General features: G+C 50.5%; 1 protein-coding gene across 1 annotated transcript; it reads right to left on the bottom strand.

The window, feature by feature from the left end:
• Positions 1-394: 394 nt before the first annotated feature.
• LOC105036538 (actin-depolymerizing factor) lies at positions 395-2,111 on the bottom strand. The gene is made up of 3 exons (XM_073255166.1): positions 2,004-2,111; positions 1,531-1,796; positions 395-574 (listed from the first exon to the last, which is right to left on the bottom strand). Exons 1-3 carry the CDS (start codon positions 2,004-2,006, stop codon positions 424-426), a joined length of 420 nt encoding a protein of 139 aa, XP_073111267.1. The 5' UTR covers positions 2,007-2,111; the 3' UTR covers positions 395-423.
• Between the last annotated feature and the right edge of the window lie 15,091 nt (positions 2,112-17,202).

The raw sequence follows: 17,202 nt of genomic DNA, 5'->3' as shown, positions 1-17,202 counted from the left end.
AAATTGGTATTGCATGCCAGCAAGCTCTAAATTTCAACATAAAATGTTATGGCGTGCGCTTGTTTAATATTTCATCATTCTGTTATAAATATAATTTCTGTAAGTAAAAAAATTAAAAAAAAAAGGTCCCATAACTAGCTAATCAAAGTATGGCATTGCCAGAGAAATTAATAATTGCTTCATCTATTACGCATTCAAAAACAAATATTTAAGGGGCATTTACAATCTTTAACATTATTTTATAAATAAAAGGAATGAATATTATAACATTGTTCACATGCTTTCGGTGCTCTACTCAAACATCACCAAACGTAAAGATCAACATAACCCATCCTTAACGTAAGGATGCATCCCAGAATAGCTGATTGTGTGAAAAGAGGACAAGATCTTGAGAACGAAGTGAAAGATATTTTTGTTTATTCTTCATATAGCTCGACCTTTTACAACGTCCATGCTCATCTCGCTAGGATCGGTTGCTTGCAACTCCACCTGGATGCCATCAAGCTCTCTCTTGAATCTGTCCTTGGAACTAGCATATACCATCTTACTCCTAACTTTTGATGTATCAGGAGACCTGTGAACACGAGAAACATTAATCTCATTTGTTGGTTAAGTTATGTTATTTCCCTCAAAAAAAAAAAAAAGGAAAAAGAAAAAATTACATGATTCATGGAATGGGGTCCTTTGAAATTGCCAATGGTCAAGGTTGAAGTAGTGGTGGCATTAAGCTTTTCATATATATTCTAAGTTGCAGATATTGCAATTTTTCTCATATAGTTTGGTGGATTTATTAATTATGGTCTGCCATAACCACGCTAGAGATAATGTAGATTAATGTGTAGGCAAATGACTGTAATCTGTGACATGTTCTTAATTTCCATTCATCAATGCTACTCACGTATGAATTAATTTCTACACACATGTGCTGCAACATTTTATTTTCTTTTCCTTTTTCCTTTTTTTTTTTTTTGATATGATCATGGCAGATAGAAACCATATGCTTCTACATAATCCTCTTGTAAAACAGCATATAGATGCATTTTGCTTTGTCATATTGCTGCTAGCATCGAAAAAAGGCCAAATGTTTCAGATCATGCAAGCTTTTAAAACCTAACAGAACATTGCATTAAGTTTGTATTGGTAAGCGGTTCCTTCAAGTTCAGATATTTTTATCTGCTTCAATAACAGCTTTTACCCTGCAAACTTAGCTTAGGGAATTTCCAGCGATGCACATAGAGTTGTTAAATTGAGAGAAAAGAAGTAAATGTTCCCATATAGCAAGTCACACTTGGGCTGAGGGTTAAATATGCAAGTTTTGCAAATTAGATAGGAAGAAAATATAATATTTTAACATTTGTTACCTATGTCTAAACTTTTAACTAGGAAACTCCGGTCTCTTACATAAAGAAAGGGAAAAAGAAAAAAAAAAAACATGGAAATTCTAATGAGAAGACCAAAGCCATAATCATTGGAATAATCTAATAAACTATTATCAAGATACTCAAAACCTGGATGGTGGATGGGCATTACCAAGCAATAAAGAAAATCTTGCTCTTCTGACAATTTTCATCGGTGACAAAATCGAAGTCAAAGACAGCATAGCGGCACTCGTTGGGTGGCAAGCATGCGGTGAAATCATCATAGCTCTCATCGGGCTGGCCGAGCCTCTCCACCGTGACCTGCTGTATCTTCTCATCAATCTTGAACACAATGAATCGGAAGTTCCGCTTTGCCTTGAGCTCCAAGAACTTGAGCTTACATTCATCATCAACTGCTATTCCCGATGGAGAATTTGCCTTTGGAAATCAAATGGTAAATTTCTACACAGAAGGACTTATAATGGCAAAAGTCATATCTAGAATTGTACTAGCATATTTTGATCAAACATATCTACAAAATAAAAAGCATTAATAGATATGGCAATTTAAATCTAATACAAACACCAATGGTGACAAAAAAAGGTGGTAAAGGAACGAAAAAAAAAAAAGAGGGAAGAGGCTCACCATGTTTGCTTCAATGAGGAAAGTCCCCCCGGTAATGGAAGAGGGGGAAAGAAGGAGAGAAGAGAAGGAGATAGATCCTTGGAATATGGGGGGAGAGAAAATTTTGGGAAGGAGAGCATTTGAGGGAGGAAATAAAGGTGGGGGAATGGAGATCTGCTGCTCCCTTCACGTCCGCAAAACACTTGCTGGTGGCCACGTCCTGTGGTGGCAGTGTGGGGTATTTTATTTATTTTTGGGCCGTTGACTCAGTCCCCCAGTTGAAGAAGTTGGTGAAAGAACATTCACCCATGGTTTCAATAACGCCAATGTACCTAAATAATCCATCCCACTAGAAACCGTAGATTTTTGTTAATGGCTCTTATTTGTGCGGTTCAGCAATGAATTCAGTTCGTAAAAGCCATTGTGAGACATTATTACAGGGAATAGCAAGCAATGGTAGAAAAATAATGAGTATGTGTAAGCTTTCTGATATCCATGATCATCATGATTGTGTTATGGCGGAACACCAAGCAGGATCGGAGAGACTTATGGGTGGCAATGCTTAATCTGTTTAGCCCGTTTAACTTGATTTAAATTTCGGAGGTTGGGTCAGGTTATGTATGTAATATAATAGTTAGATTTGGGTTTGAAATTCTGGCTCATTAAATTTAAAATTTAAAGTTTATTTAGTACTTGTTTTCTGTGATTCTATGTATGGATTTTCTTATAGAGACAAATGCTTGTGATGGAAGCCCACTACATGTTCTACACTTTTTATCACTTAGATATCCAGAAAACTTCATCTGGCTGAGTAAGGCAGGTAAGAGCTTTTAAAGTTTAAAATTTAAATCTCACTTGGTACCTATTTTCCATAACTAATGCACTGCAATCTCTCAGAAGCTTCTCTCCCTTAATTAGCTTCCAATAATCCCCCCCCCCCCCCCCACAAATTAAATATCATATTCACATATCCCACTTCTCACACTAACTTGAATAATATATCTCTCCTAGCCATTGATGTGCATCTTCTCTCAAAGAAACACCATTCAAAGATGGCCAGTAAGTAATTTGTTCCTGTTTGATTTATCTCTCTCTCCTCTCTCTATCTCTCTCTATAGGACCAGAGATTTCAAGGTGTCTTTATGCTTGACTATGTAAAGTTGTGTGTCTGTCTTATAGCAGTTTCATTTTCTGTAAATAGCTAATAATTTCTTTCAAAACTTTGGTTATAGTTTTGTTCTTCGCATACTTTCTCATTTTTCCTTCTGGACCATAACTTATTCTTATCAATCTTGCTGATCATGTTATTTTGCAAGACATGAACTCTAGCTGGCTGCCATTTTCTCCCCAAAAAATCGATTATGAAGAACCCTGCTATTTAATCCACCTTCTCCGCATCCTTAACTAATGAATTTTATTTAAATTCAAATCTGACTTGGTCTCTTCAAAAAGGAAAATACAAGTGGTTCTTAAATTCTTCGATAGCCAACTCTTCCTAGCCTACAATTAGCTGATAAAAAGAGAAAAGCAATTATTAAATTCCCTCTTTCTAAAATATTTACTTGGCCTCTTCCTAGCCAACAAATACAATTAGTTGATAAAAAGAAAAAGAAATGTAATTATTAAATTTCTTAATAGCTGGTTCTTTTAAAATCCTGAACAAATCCAATTACTCCTTAACCATTGTATATTATTTTTATAGGTTTTTTACATGTATACCCTTCCAAATATTCAAATTTACATAAAAATCCTTTCAAAATTGATATCTACATATATACCCTCATAAAATATCTTTTTTTTGCATATGTATCCATATCATCTAACATCATTAAAAATTAACAGTTTAAAATTAAAATGATTAAAATATCCTTATAGATAGATGTGAAAAAAAATTATAAGGATATATATGTAAATAGTAATTTTATGAGGGTATTCATATAAATTTGAATATTTGAAAGGGTATACATGCAAAAAATTTTAACATAAATACATCTCTCTTAGTTTATTAATTCTTTTCTTATTCTAATAGAGAAAAATTAACATATATAACTAAAATAATAAATTTACTTAATTTATTAATTTATATAGATAAAATGATCTTTTTATCAAATGATAGATCAAAATTATTTTATCTAGAAAATAAATAGATCGTAACATATTCATATTTTCTCTAATATATAATAATATACTCTAAGAAAAGTATCTAAATTTAATATTAAATGAATAGCTTATATATTTGTATAGAATGGACATAGTTGTGGATTTGGACATTATATAACAATAAGAATTTATAATCTTATTATATTTTATTTTAAAAATTTTTATCGAAAATATCTTTGTGAAATATATAAGTATATCATGTTGTTATAAGATGGACATAACGTTCCATCTTACATAAAAATAAAATATAATATAATATTTTAATATATAAAATATTTTATAATATCATAATCGTATTATTATATTATGTAATATGTTCCTATATTGTAGAGGAAGAGGATCTGAATCCATCTAGATGAAATAGATAAAAATTAAACTAAAATTTTTTGCATATATATCTTTCTAAATATTCAAATTTGCATGAATATCTTCACAAAAATGCTATTTGTATATATATCCTTATAAATTTTTTTTTTGCACATCTACTCATAAGGATATTTTAGTCATTTAAATTTTAAACTATTAATTTTTTAATAGTATTAAATGATGTGGGTACATATACAAAAAAATTAAAAAAAAATATACATGCAAAATAAGTATTTTATGAGGGTATACATACAAATATCAATTTTGAAAGGATAATCATGTAAATTTGAATATTTATGAGGGTATACATGTAAAAAATCTTATTTTTATTTAGTCTAACCTGAAGTCTTCCTTTTCCTTATCAAAAAAAAAAAAAAATCTTGCCTATTTTTTAGTTTATATCATTGGTTTAAAGAAAACTGTTGAATTCCCTAACGGCTGGTCTTCCTAAAATCTTGAGCAGATATGCCATTAAGAAACTTCAGAGCAGGTGTATAAGGATCTTAACAATCTGATGTCACTTCAAACTTAAAACAATAGGACTCTTTCCAAATTTAAATTATATTAAGGAACTAACATCATGCTAATATTAATTTTGTTTATGTTAGAGAAAGCTCTTCAGCTTTACAATTTCATACTATAAAAAGTTTTAGAAAATTTACTACATAATAAGTAAAAGAAATCTTAATATGATGCACAGGAAATGATATTAATTTTATTGCATGAAGCTCTATTAGAGAAACCTCAAAAGTAAGTAGATAAAGATTTGCAATTTGAACTGCACCACTTATAGATATAATGTTTCCAATTTGAAAGCTCTATTAGAGAAACCTCTTCAGCTTTTGGATATAATGTTTCCATTTATATCCAAAGTTACAACAAAGCTCATTGGAAAACCATACGGTGGATAGCAACTCTTGAGAATGCACACAATAAGAAGTACATGATCAAATAAAGTAGGATTGTGGTGGATAGTAACTCTTAACAATCTATTAGACTTCTCTTATTTCGTATTTGACATCGATTACTGAATACATTCTACTTACAATTTATATGACATTATTTTATCCCACAAATTACTTGTTCTTTTATTGTATAAATTGATTTTATAATTTCATTATCTCCCTGCGCATCATGCCAGTATCATACTTGTTCATCCTCATTCCTATGAGCTGCTTACAGCTCCCAAAATCAACTCGGGAAAAAGCTTTCCCATAGGATTAAATCTCCCACAGAATATAAGCCAGCATTTGGCCAGTATAATTGGAAGCAAAGTGATCGAGTTTCCTGTCACATACGATAGCATTCCATTACATCATTCGGCACTAAGGAAATCAGATTGGTAATTCCTGTTAGACAAATTCAATAAGAGACTTTCAAGACAGAAAAGCTAGATCGTATCTCTAGGTGCGGGCTAATATTACTGTTGGGTATAAAATACCTACAGTCGGAACCCACGGGGAACCGCCATCGGCAGGCGCAGCTCCGCCCGGACTCCTACGGGAGCCGGGCTCCACCGACGACATCACACAGCTCCGCCCGGACTCCTACGGGAGCCGGGCTCCGCCGCCGACATCAAAACAGCTCCGCCGGACTCCTACGGGAGCCGGGCTCCGCTCTCAATATCAATTGCTGGTAAGCTCAGTCCGGACTCCTACGAGAGCCGGACTTCACCCTTCACTTTGTTTGCAGCGCAGCTCCGCCCGGACTCCACGGGAGCCGGGCTCCACCGCCATCAGCGCCCCCCGACCCCGGAGCCGGCTCCACCGCCATCAGCGCGCTCTCGCCCGGACTCCTACGGGAGCCGGGCTCCGCCGCCGACATCAAAACAGCTCCCCCGGACTCCTACGGAGCCGGGCTCCGCTCTCAATATCAATTGCTGGTAAGCTCAGTCCGGACTCCTACGAGAGCCGGACTTCACCCTTAACTTTGTTTGCAGCGCAGCTCCGCCCGGACTCCTACGGGAGCCGGGCTCCACCGACGACATCAGCAAGTACAGCTCCGCCCGAACTCCTACGGGAGCCGGGCTCCACCGCCATCAGCGCAGCTCCGCCCGGACTCCTACGGGAGCCGGGCTCCACCGCCATCAGCAAGCGCTGCTCCGCCCGGACTCCTACGGGAGCCGGGCTCCGCCGCCGACATCAAAACAGCTCCGCCCGGACTCCTACGGGAGCCGGACTCCACTCTCAATATCAATTGCTGGTAAGCTCAGTCCGGACTCCTACGAGAGCCGGACTTCACCCTTGACTTTGTTTGCAGCGCAGCTCCGCCCGGACTCCTACGGGAGCCGGGCTCCACCGACGACATCAGCAAGTGCAGCTCCGCCGGACTCCTGCGGGAGCCGGACTCCACCGCCGACATCAGAACAGCTCCGCCCGGACTCCTACGGGAGCCGGGCTCCGCTCACGACGTCAGCAAGTGCAGCTCCGCCCGGACTCCTACGGGAGCCGGGCTCCACCGCCAACATCAAAACAGCTCCGCCCGGACTCCTACGGGAGCCGGGCTCCACTCTCAATATCAATTGCTGGTAAGCTCAGTCCGGACTCCTACGAGAGCCGGACTTCACCCTTGACTTTGTTTGCAGCGCAGCTCCGCCGGACTCCTACGGGAGTCGGGCTCCACCGACGACATCAGCAAGTGCAGCTCCGCCCGGACTCCTACGGGAGCCGGGCTCCACCGCCATCGGTAAGCGCTGCTCCGCCCGGATCCTACGGGAGCGGGCTCCACCGCCGTCAGCAAGCGCTGCTCCGCCCGGACTCCTACGGGAGCCGGACTCCACCGCCGACATCAGAACAGCTCCGCCCGGACTCCTACGGGAGCCGGCTCGCTCACGACGGCTCCAACCATTGTCGAGCTTCAATCAACAGATCCACGCCCCCTGACAGGCCCTCAAAACGGCCGCGACCCTGCTCCACCTCCTGTGGCGGAGTCCACGCAGTATCATCATTCCCTGACAAGCCGCAACAGCCATAGCCGCCCTGCTCCACTTCCTGTGGCGGACTCCGCACAGCTCCATTATCCCCTGGCAGGCCACAGTAACGGCCACGAACCTGCCCCACCTCCTGCGACGGATACCATGCGATTCTCCTGACGACGGACGCTGCTCCACCCCTCATAACGGATTCCACGTGGCAAGTCGAGGTGATACCCACGTGTCTGCTCCCTTATCTTTCGCAATCAATTCCCTGACCATGGGCGGCCCACTACCAGGCGGTTACAAACGTCGCCATCAGTCCGTTGCCTCCCCGCCTATAAAAAGGGGGACTCAGATACGTTATTTCTTAAGCTCTTTTGCCTTATCTCAAAACTTTGCTAAATTCTCCGTTCGAGCACTCCATTCTTGTTGAGGCAGAGAACTGACTTGAGCGTCGGAGGGTCTTGCCGGAGCAACCCCACCTCCGGTTTAGACTTCCCTTGCAGGTCCCGGCGGCGACCGCGGCTTCCTCAACTCCAGCTTCTCCGGCGCAGGCGATTTTTGCACCAACAGGATTGGCGCTAGAGGAAGGGGCCTGTGTCTTCGCAGCACCCTTGTTCTTGAAGGAGCGCTCAACGAGCCACCTCCGGCCATCTCTCCGTCATCAGCTCCTAATCCTCCCCCGCGAGACCGGCACCCGATGCCTCCGCGCAGGGCGTCCACCCGGCGGTCCACAGCCTCCGCGGCAAGATCTCAGGCTCCGGCCTCCCCTCCCGTGTCTCAGCCAGCCCCTCCTCCCCCTCCGGCGACGGCGGTCGGCGCGGAGCAGTTTGACTTGCTGGCGCAGCAGGTCAAGGGCCTCGTCGAGGCCGTACAAGCGATGCAGCAGCAGCCGCCGCAGGCGTCAGCGCATCCGGAAGGGGCATCTCGGAATGCCAGAACCCGCGGTGGGACGGGCCACCTGGGCTAGCCGCCCCGTCCTTCCCGAGAAGGCGCATCCAAGGGTGGAGAGCCCTCAATCGGACCACGACTCCACCCCTGGGAGATCCCTGCCCCCGTTCTGCCAAAGGACCCTCGAGACTCGAAGTCGGGAGGATTTCCTGGACCGGAGGCTCCAGGAGATGAACCGGCGGATCGAAGAACTCCGCCATGCGCCTCCCACTTATGGTGAGGATATCTGCACTGACCCTCCCTTCTCCCAAATGATTATGCAGGAACCGATCCCACCGAATTTCAAGCTCCCCCAGTTTGAAAGCTACGACGGGACGTCGGACCCGGTGGACCACCTGGAGGCCTTCCGGACAATGATGCTGCTTCATGGTGCCCCCGACGCCATCTTATGCCGGGCTTTCCCGTCTACTTTGAAGGGAGCGGCAAGAAACTGGTACTCGGCACTGAAGCCGGGTACCATCTTCTCCTTCGACCAAATGAGCCACCAATTCGTAGCCCATTTTGTCAGCAGCCGACGTCCCCGGAAAGGTTCGGAGTCCCTCATCAACATCAAGCAGAGGGAAGGGGAGTCCATACGGGCCTACATCAACCGCTTCAACATCGCGGCGTTGGAGGTCCGGAACTTGGACCAGTCGGTTGCCATGGCCGCCCTGAAAGGTGGCCTTCAGAAGAATGATCTCTTGTACTCCCTGGAGAAGAAGTACCCCAGGGATTTTGCTGATCTGCTGGCTCGGGCTGAAGGATACGCCGAGCGGAAGAGGCCTTCAAAATGAAGGATGAAGAGACTGCGAGGGAGCGCCAGGCGGGAGATTCTGGCAAGCCCGCAGTTGAGAAGAGGCCAAGGGAAGCCCGGCCTCGCTCCCGATCCCCTCCTGGGCACAAGCGCGCCCATACTCCACCCCGGGCACGCAGGCAGAGAAGCCCGGACAACAGGTTTCGGCGGGGTTCCCCTCCAGGGAAGTTCCGCAGCTACGCCCCCTCAATGCCTCGAAGGCCCAGGTACTGATGGAGGTCAGGGAGCTGATCCCTAGGCCGGAGAGGATGCGCACGCACCCCGGGAAGTGCAACCCCAACAAGTTCTGCCTCTACCACCGCGACCACGGCCACGACACCGAAGAGTGCATCCAGCTCCAGGACGAGATCGAGGAGCTCATCCGGCGAGGTCGGCTCGACAGATTCATCCGCCGCAGGCCTGAGGGTAGAGGAGACCGGCCAAGAGCCCTCCCACCGCCCGAACCACAGAAGAGGGAGGAGCAGCCCGGAGACCGGCCTCCTATCGGGACCATCGACTCCATCGCCGGAGGGCCTCAAGGAGGAGCGGGAGAACTGTAAATGTATTGCATACTGTTTCATTTTGAATCTACTTTTCTTTCTAGCTAACGCACTCCTCCTGCTTAACACGGATGTATTATGACTGGATATGACCTCTCCAAAAAACAACGGCCATGTCAGGAACAGGAGGAGAACCTCGTCCTGACATGAGCAAAGTCAAAGGCCCAGTTCTTTTAGATCGGATGGGGGGAGAGGCCTTACAACGCCCTAATGTGCCCCCACAGCCCTGTTAGGGACAGGAGGAGAACCTCGCCCTAACTTGAGCAAAGTCAAAGGCCCGGTTCTTTTAGACCGGATGGGGGGAGAGGCCTTACAACGCCCTAATGTGCCCCTACAGCCCTGTTAGGGACAGGAGGAAAACCTCGCCCTAACTTGAGCAAAGTCGAAGGCCCGGTTCTTTTAGACCGGATGGGGGGAGAGGCCTTGCAACGCCCTAATGTGCCCCCATAGCCATGTCAGGAACAGGAGGAGAACCTCGTCCTGACATGAGCAAAGTTGAAGGCTCGGTTCTTTTAGACCTGAGGGGGGAGAGGCCTTACAGCGCCCTAATGCGCCCCCACAAGCCAGGCTGATGACGAGAACCTCGCCACCGGCTCAAGCAAAATGGAAGACCCGGACTCCTACGGGAGCCGGGTTTCGCCGCAAAGGTAAGCTTCACCCGGACTCCTACGGGAGCCGGGTTCCGTCGCCAAGGTAAAGCTTCACCCGGACTCCTACGGGAGCCGGGTTCCGCCGCCAAGGTAAAGCTTCACCCGGACTCCTACGGGAGCCGGGTTCCGCCGCCAAGGTAAAGCTTCACCCGGACTCCTACGGGAGCCGGGTTCCGCCGCCAGGAAAGCTTCACCTGGACTCCTACGGGAGCCGGGTTCCGCCGCCAAGGTAAAGCTTCACCCGGACTCCTACGGGAGCTGGGTTCCGCCGCCAAGGTAAAGCTTCGCCCGGACTCCTACGGGAGCCGGGTTCCGCCGCCAGGAAAGCTTCACCCGGACTCCTACGGGAGCCGGGTTCCGCCGCCAAGGTAAAGCTTCACCCGGACTCCTACGGGAGCCGGGTTCCGCCGCCAAGGTAAAGCTTCACCCGGACTCCTACGGGAGCCGGGTTCCGCCGCCAAGGTAAAGCTTCACCCGGACTCCTACGGGAGCCGGGTTCCGCCGCCAAGGTAAAGCTCCACCCGGACTCCTACGGGAGCCGGGTTCCGCCGCCAAGGTAAACTCCACCCGGACTCCTACGGGAGCCGGGTTCCGCCCCCAAGAAAGATTTCGCCCGGGCTCCTAAGAAAGCCGGGCTCCATCCGCCACTTCGCCAGCAAGGGTTAAAAATGGTGGCGAGACTCGGCCACATGGCGAGATCGGATGGAAGGGAAGAGCCCTCTCCCACGACGACCTCTAAGCCAAACAGGCCAAACAACGAGAAAGGGTCAACGAACGACAATATTAGTACTACGCGCGGACAAGGGTGATCACCTCCATCCCCCGGCCAGGACTGCCTCAGGGTCTCCACCATTTCCTCTAGTTCTTCCTTCTTTTGCAGCATATCCTGGAGCGCCTGACGAAGTCGCCGGCTCTCAGCCTCCGCTTCCCGATGCCACTTCCGCAACACTTCAGACTCTGCCTCTGCGTCCGCGACGGCCTTCCGCTCAAGCCCCAGTTGAATTTTTACTTGTTGTAGCTCAGCTGTCTTCTCCCCAAGGGAGACAGAAATCCCTTCGACAGAGCCTCTCAGGGCTTGGAGCTCTTCGTTATCTTGGGCGTTAGCAAGCTGCGCCCTAGTAACCAACTGCCTCTGGAGACGGACTACCTCGTCCGTCGCTCGACGGAATCTCTCCTTGTACTCCTCTACCTGTCGGCGCCAGCTGGCCCGCTGCACATCGTGGCTCATCTCGGCATCTTGAAGCTGCTTCTGGAGGTCGGAAACTTTTTGCGACCATATCTGCTCATCCCGCGCTGTGAGCCGGGATGAGTTTCCTTCCAGCTGGCCGATCCTCCTCTGCGCAGCTGAAAGCTCCATCTTAAGGGCGCTGATCCTGGCTTCTTGAGCCCAAGTTCGGTCACTGGCGCTCTTCTTACATTCCTCAAGCTCTTTTGTGAAGCTCGCCTTCCTCCGACTGTAGTCCATGATCGCCCTCACTTGGATACTCCTGAAGTGGGCGGCCTCGGCAGCGGCCTCGGAGTAGCATTTTTTCGCCTGGCGGAGCTCGCCCTCCGACTTTTTCAACTTCTTCGTCAAGTGGAGGACCTCCTTTTTGAGCCGCTGGATAGTCGATTTCAGCGGGACCCCCAGGGGCAGGGGGAGTGCTTCGGCGGGGCACTGCCATTAGAAGAGGCAAGCGTCAAAGACCGATTCGTTACAAGAAGAAAGGCCGGAAAGAAGGAGCAGAGGGAGGAAAAAATCATCCACAAAAAGAAATTCGACTTTATTAATTGATCTTGAAGACAAATGAAAAGGAAGCATGATAACAAAAGAAAGGTACAAAGTCGGAGGTCTCAGACCTCGGGAGCGGGGGGTGGAGAGTTCGGCGTGGGGGGTGCAACTGCTGTGGCGGCGGGCGAAGGGCCGGCCTCGTCGTCGGACTCCTCCAAGAATTCGAGGCCAAGATCAGGATATCTGCTGGCCATCTTCTCCCGGCAAAGCTCAAACCCTTTGGTAAATGCCTCCAGGCCGAACTGGACGTTCAGCTCCCTCATCTCCGCGGAGGCCTTGAACTCCTCCACCGCAAGGGTCCTGGCCTCCGAGACCAGAACCGGAGTTTGCTCGGCCAGCTGGGCGACCTCAGCCTCCGCCTTCCTCACCGACTCCTCCAGGCTCCGTCTCTCCGCCTCCCGGGCTTGTCTCTCCTCCTCCCGGGCTTGTCTTTCCTCTTCCCGGTCCTGTCTCTCTCTCTCCAGGGCCTCCCGGAGGGCGGCCACCTCGGCCGTCTTCGCTTGAAGACGAACAACCTCATCTTGGCAGCGCTCCTCCGCCCGGAGGAGATCCCTTCTCATACGGCCCGACGCCTCGACATAGGCGAAGAGCTGGTGCCCGATCTGCAAAGACAGATGGAGAATTACAACAAAGACCGAGGCAACTGTGCAAATAAAAATCCGCTTACCTCAAGAAAGGACCCCAAGGTGTCCCAAGCCCGCTGCTCAGGATCGGCGCGATCGATCCTCTCCACGACATCGGACAGGATGCAACCATCGAGCAGCCGACGGATTAGAGCCTTGTCGTTGAAGGGATTCTCCGATCCCCCCTCGGAGCAGACGGACTCGTCTGCAGCGGCTCGGTGGCTGCTCGGCCTGCGGGCCACCGATTTTCTCCTCCTCCCTGCGGCAGGCGCCTCCGCGGGGCGAACCTCCGGAATTGGGACCCCGGTCGGTGGGCTCCCTGGGGGAGCCCGGGGGGCCGCTGGCTCGGCATCCGAAGGAATGTCGATCGTCGGGGTCGCCTGGACGGGCGCGGCCAGGCTCGTCTCCTCCACCCTGGCCCTCTTCGCCGAGCCGGAAGTCGTCGCGCCCTTCCTTTTCTGGGCTCTCAAGGCCTTGGCGAGCATCCGTGTGGCTTCGGCGTCCATTGCTAAAAAAAAAAAAAAAAAAAGAGAAGAAAGAAAAAAGAGAAAGAGGAAAGAGGAAAAAGGAGAGAGAAAGGAAGAGAGGGAAGAAGAAGACAAGGAAAGGAAAGATGTATACTTGCTGGATCTTGAGGGCTCAGGCCGATGTTGAAGAGGAGCGGCTCCCTCAGTAGGTTTGGAAGGGAAGGAGCGGGATAACTCAGGAGCTTCTGGGCGGCCTGAAGGTCGTCCTCTCCCAGGCCAGGAGCCCGACGGACGGAATCCCTCAGAGACCCCCAACGGGGCAGACCTAGTTCTAAGGTCGGGCAGTAGACAAAGAGGAATTTCCCCTTCCAGTTGTGAATCGAAGAAGGGGCGCCCTTCAGCAACCCCTTCTTGCCGAACTGAGGGGAGAAGTACCACCAGTCCTTCGCTGAAGGATGGCGTTTGAAGGAGTAGAAATGTCTGAATAAGGAGAGGGATGGCTGGACCTCGACTATATGGCAGAGAGAGAGAAACCCTATCAAAAACCTAAAGGAATTCGGGGCAACAGAAGCAAGTGAAATATCTAAAAAGCGAAAGAAGGCGGCGACGAAGTTTGGGAGCGGAAGCCGAAGCCCGGCACGAAAGGCCTCCTGGTACAGGCAAAAGCGGCCGGGAGGGGGAGCGCTGGCCCTATCAGAGGGGTCAGGAAGCTCCAGGTCGTACTCCGCAGGGACCCCGTATCGAGCCCTTATCAGGAGAAGTTCGTCCGGGGTCGACGAGCACGAGATGGCGCCCGGCGCGAAAACCAGGCGAGGCCCCGCCCCGAGCGCGGGTTCATCCGCAGAAATGGGGGCCTGGGGGTTCGAAGCAGAAGAACTCCCAGAACTTACGGAGACAGAAGATTCAGAAGACATTTTTCTCGGGGAAAAACCTAAAGGGCCCTAGAAAGGCAAATTGAGAGGGGAACGAAACGCCAAAGGTCAACTCGGAGGAAGGCACGAAGAGAATGAAAAGACGAAAGATCCCTAGGCGGTGAAAGAAGGTGGGCACTAACCTATCTTGCTCTGAGGACCCGGGGGGCGAGAGACGGAAGGCGCCTACGGCTCGAAAAGGCGTTCGTGAGAGCAGACTCTCGGGGAGATGACAGACGCCAGCGAAAATCAAAAATGGAGTAGGACGCCTGAAGGGGGGAGGACGGGTTTAAATAGACCCTGGGATCCAGCGCCATAATGATCTCGAATCCCCCCAGGCCAGTCCGCGCTCGGCACGTGTCCCACTCCCCGTGGCAGATGGCTGAAGGCGGCTGGCGGTTGGCAGGGCCATTATTGCGCCGTACCTAGGCCAGCGTACCTGCGGGGTCTTCGAAGCGTCCCCTCGTTCCGCCCCAATTCGAAAAGACCCCGGCACGTGCTCATTTAATGCCAAAATATCTGGGAGCGGCAGGGCGCGGGATTCGAAGGGACGGTTCCGGCTGTACTTCTGTGTACTTCCTTCGTTTGAAATTCAAAACTCGGATGTAGGGGGACTGGTGTTGGGTATAAAATACCCACAGCCGGAACCCACGGCGGAACCGCCATCGGCAGGCGCAGCTCCGCCCGGACTCCTACGGGAGCCGGGCTCCACCGACGACATCAGCACAGCTCCGTCCGGACTCCTACAGGAGCCGGGCTCCACCGTCGACATCAAAACAGCTCCGTCCGGACTCCTACGGGAGCCGGGCTCCGCTCTCAATATCAATTGCTGGTAAGCTCAGTCCGGACTCCTACGAGAGCCGGACTTCACCCTTGACTTTGTTTGCAGCGCAGCTCCGCCCGGACTCCTACGGGAGCCGGGCTCCACCGCCATCAGCGCAGCTCCGCCCGGACTCCTACGGGAGCCGGGCTCCACCGCCATCAGCAAGCGCTGCTCCGCCCGGACTCCTACAGGAGCCGGGCTCCGCCGCCGACATCAAAACAGCTCCGCCCGGACTCCTACGGGAGCCGGGCTCCGCTCTCAATATCAATTGCTGGTAAGCTCAGTCCGGACTCCTACGAGAGCCGGACTTCACCCTTGACTTTGTTTGCAGCGCAGCTCCGCCCGGACTCCTACGGGAGCCGGGCTCCACCGACGACATCAGCAAGTACAGCTCCGCCCGGACTCCTACGGGAGCCGGGCTCCACCGCCATCAGCGCAGCTCCGCCCGGACTCCTACGGGAGTCGGGCTCCACCGCCATCAGCAAGCGCTGCTCCGCCCGGACTCCTACGGGAGCCGGGCTCCACCGCCGACATCAAAACAGCTCCGCCCGGACTCCTACGGGAGCCGGGCTCCACTCTCAATATCAATTGCTGGTAAGCTCAGTCCGGACTCCTACGAGAGCCGGACTTCACCCTTGACTTTGTTTGCAGCGCAGCTCCGCCCGGACTCCTACGGGAGCCGGGCTCCACCGACGACATCAGCAAGTGCAGCTCCGCCCGGACTCCTGCGGGAGCCGGACTCCACCGCCGACATCAGAACAGCTCCGCCCGGACTCCTACGAGAGCCGGGCTCCGCTCACGACGTCAGCAAGTGCAGCTCCGCCCGGACTCCTACGAGAGCCGGGCTCCACCGCCAACATCAAAACAGCTCCGCTCGGACTCCTACGGGAGCCGGGCTCCACTCTCAATATCAATTGCTGGTAAGCTCAGTCCGGACTCCTACGAGAGTCGGACTTCACCCTTGACTTTGTTTGCAGCGCAGCTCCGCCCGGACTCCTACGGGAGCCGGGCTCCACCGACGACATCAGCAAGTGCAGCTCCGCCCGGACTCCTACGGGAGCCGGGCTCCACCGCCATCGGTAAGCGCTGCTCCGCCCGGACTCCTACGGGAGCCGGGCTCCACCGCCATCAGCAAGCGCTGCTCCGCCCGGACTCCTACGGGAGCCGGACTCCGCCGCCGACATCAGAACAGCTCCGCCCGGACTCCTACGGGAGCCGGGCTCCGCTCACGACGGCTCCGACCATTGCCGAGCTTCAATCAACAGATCCACGCCCCCTGACAGGCCCTCAAAACGGCCGCGACCCTGCTCCACCTCCTGTGACGGAGTCCACGCAGTATCATCATTCCCTGACAAGCCGCAGCAGCCATAGCCGCCCTGCTCCACTTCCTGTGGCGGACTCCGCACAGCTCCATTATCCCCCTGGCAGGCCACAGTAACGGCCACGAACCTGCCCCACCTCCTGCGACGGATACCATGCGATTCTCCTGACGACGGACGCTGCTCCACCCCTCATAACGGATTCCACGTGGCAAGTCGAGGTGATACCCACGTGTCTGCTCCCTTATCTTTCGCAATCAATTCCCCTGACCATGGGCGGCCCACTACCAGGCGGTTACAAACGTCGCCATCAGTCCGTTGCCTCCCCGCCTATAAAAGGGGGGACTCAGATACGTTATTTCTTAAGCTCTTTTGCCTTATCTCAAAACTTTGCTAAATTCTCCGTTCGAGCATTCCATTCTTGTTGAGGCAGAGAACTGACTTGAGCGTTGGAGGGTCTTGCCGGAGCAACCCCACCTCCGGTTTAGACTTCCCTTGCAGGTCCCGGCGGCGACCGCGGCTTCCTCAACTCCAGCTTCTCCGGCGCAGGCGGATTTTTACACCAACAATTACTATTGTGCAGGAGGGAGTGTATCATTGATCCCATCTTAGTTGTGAGTCAAGGAGGACTCTGATTTATATAGGATGGGACTCTTACCCCTATAAAATATTTTTTGAAGGATAAAATCGTAAGGCTCCATACTATAGTGGCTAGAGGCCAAAACAAACAATATATAATATATGCAGGAGAGACTAACTCGTCCGAGCCACGAGCACTTGACCGCAATATTGACGTCCATTGTGGGGCTGATGTGCCTCCGGCCAGAGGCTAAAGCATACAATACCATGCGGAAAAAAAAATCGATCCGCCCAAGCCATGAGCCCTTGACCGCAACAATTACTAAATATAGTCTGAAGATCAATGCAGTCTCT

The sequence above is a fragment of the Elaeis guineensis genome, chromosome 4 (genome assembly GCF_000442705.2).
Source record: "Elaeis guineensis isolate ETL-2024a chromosome 4, EG11, whole genome shotgun sequence".
In the NCBI taxonomy this organism is placed as follows: domain Eukaryota; kingdom Viridiplantae; phylum Streptophyta; class Magnoliopsida; order Arecales; family Arecaceae; genus Elaeis; species Elaeis guineensis.
The sequence above is the reverse complement of the archived record's forward strand: the minus strand, read 5'-3'. Positions and strand labels throughout refer to the sequence as shown.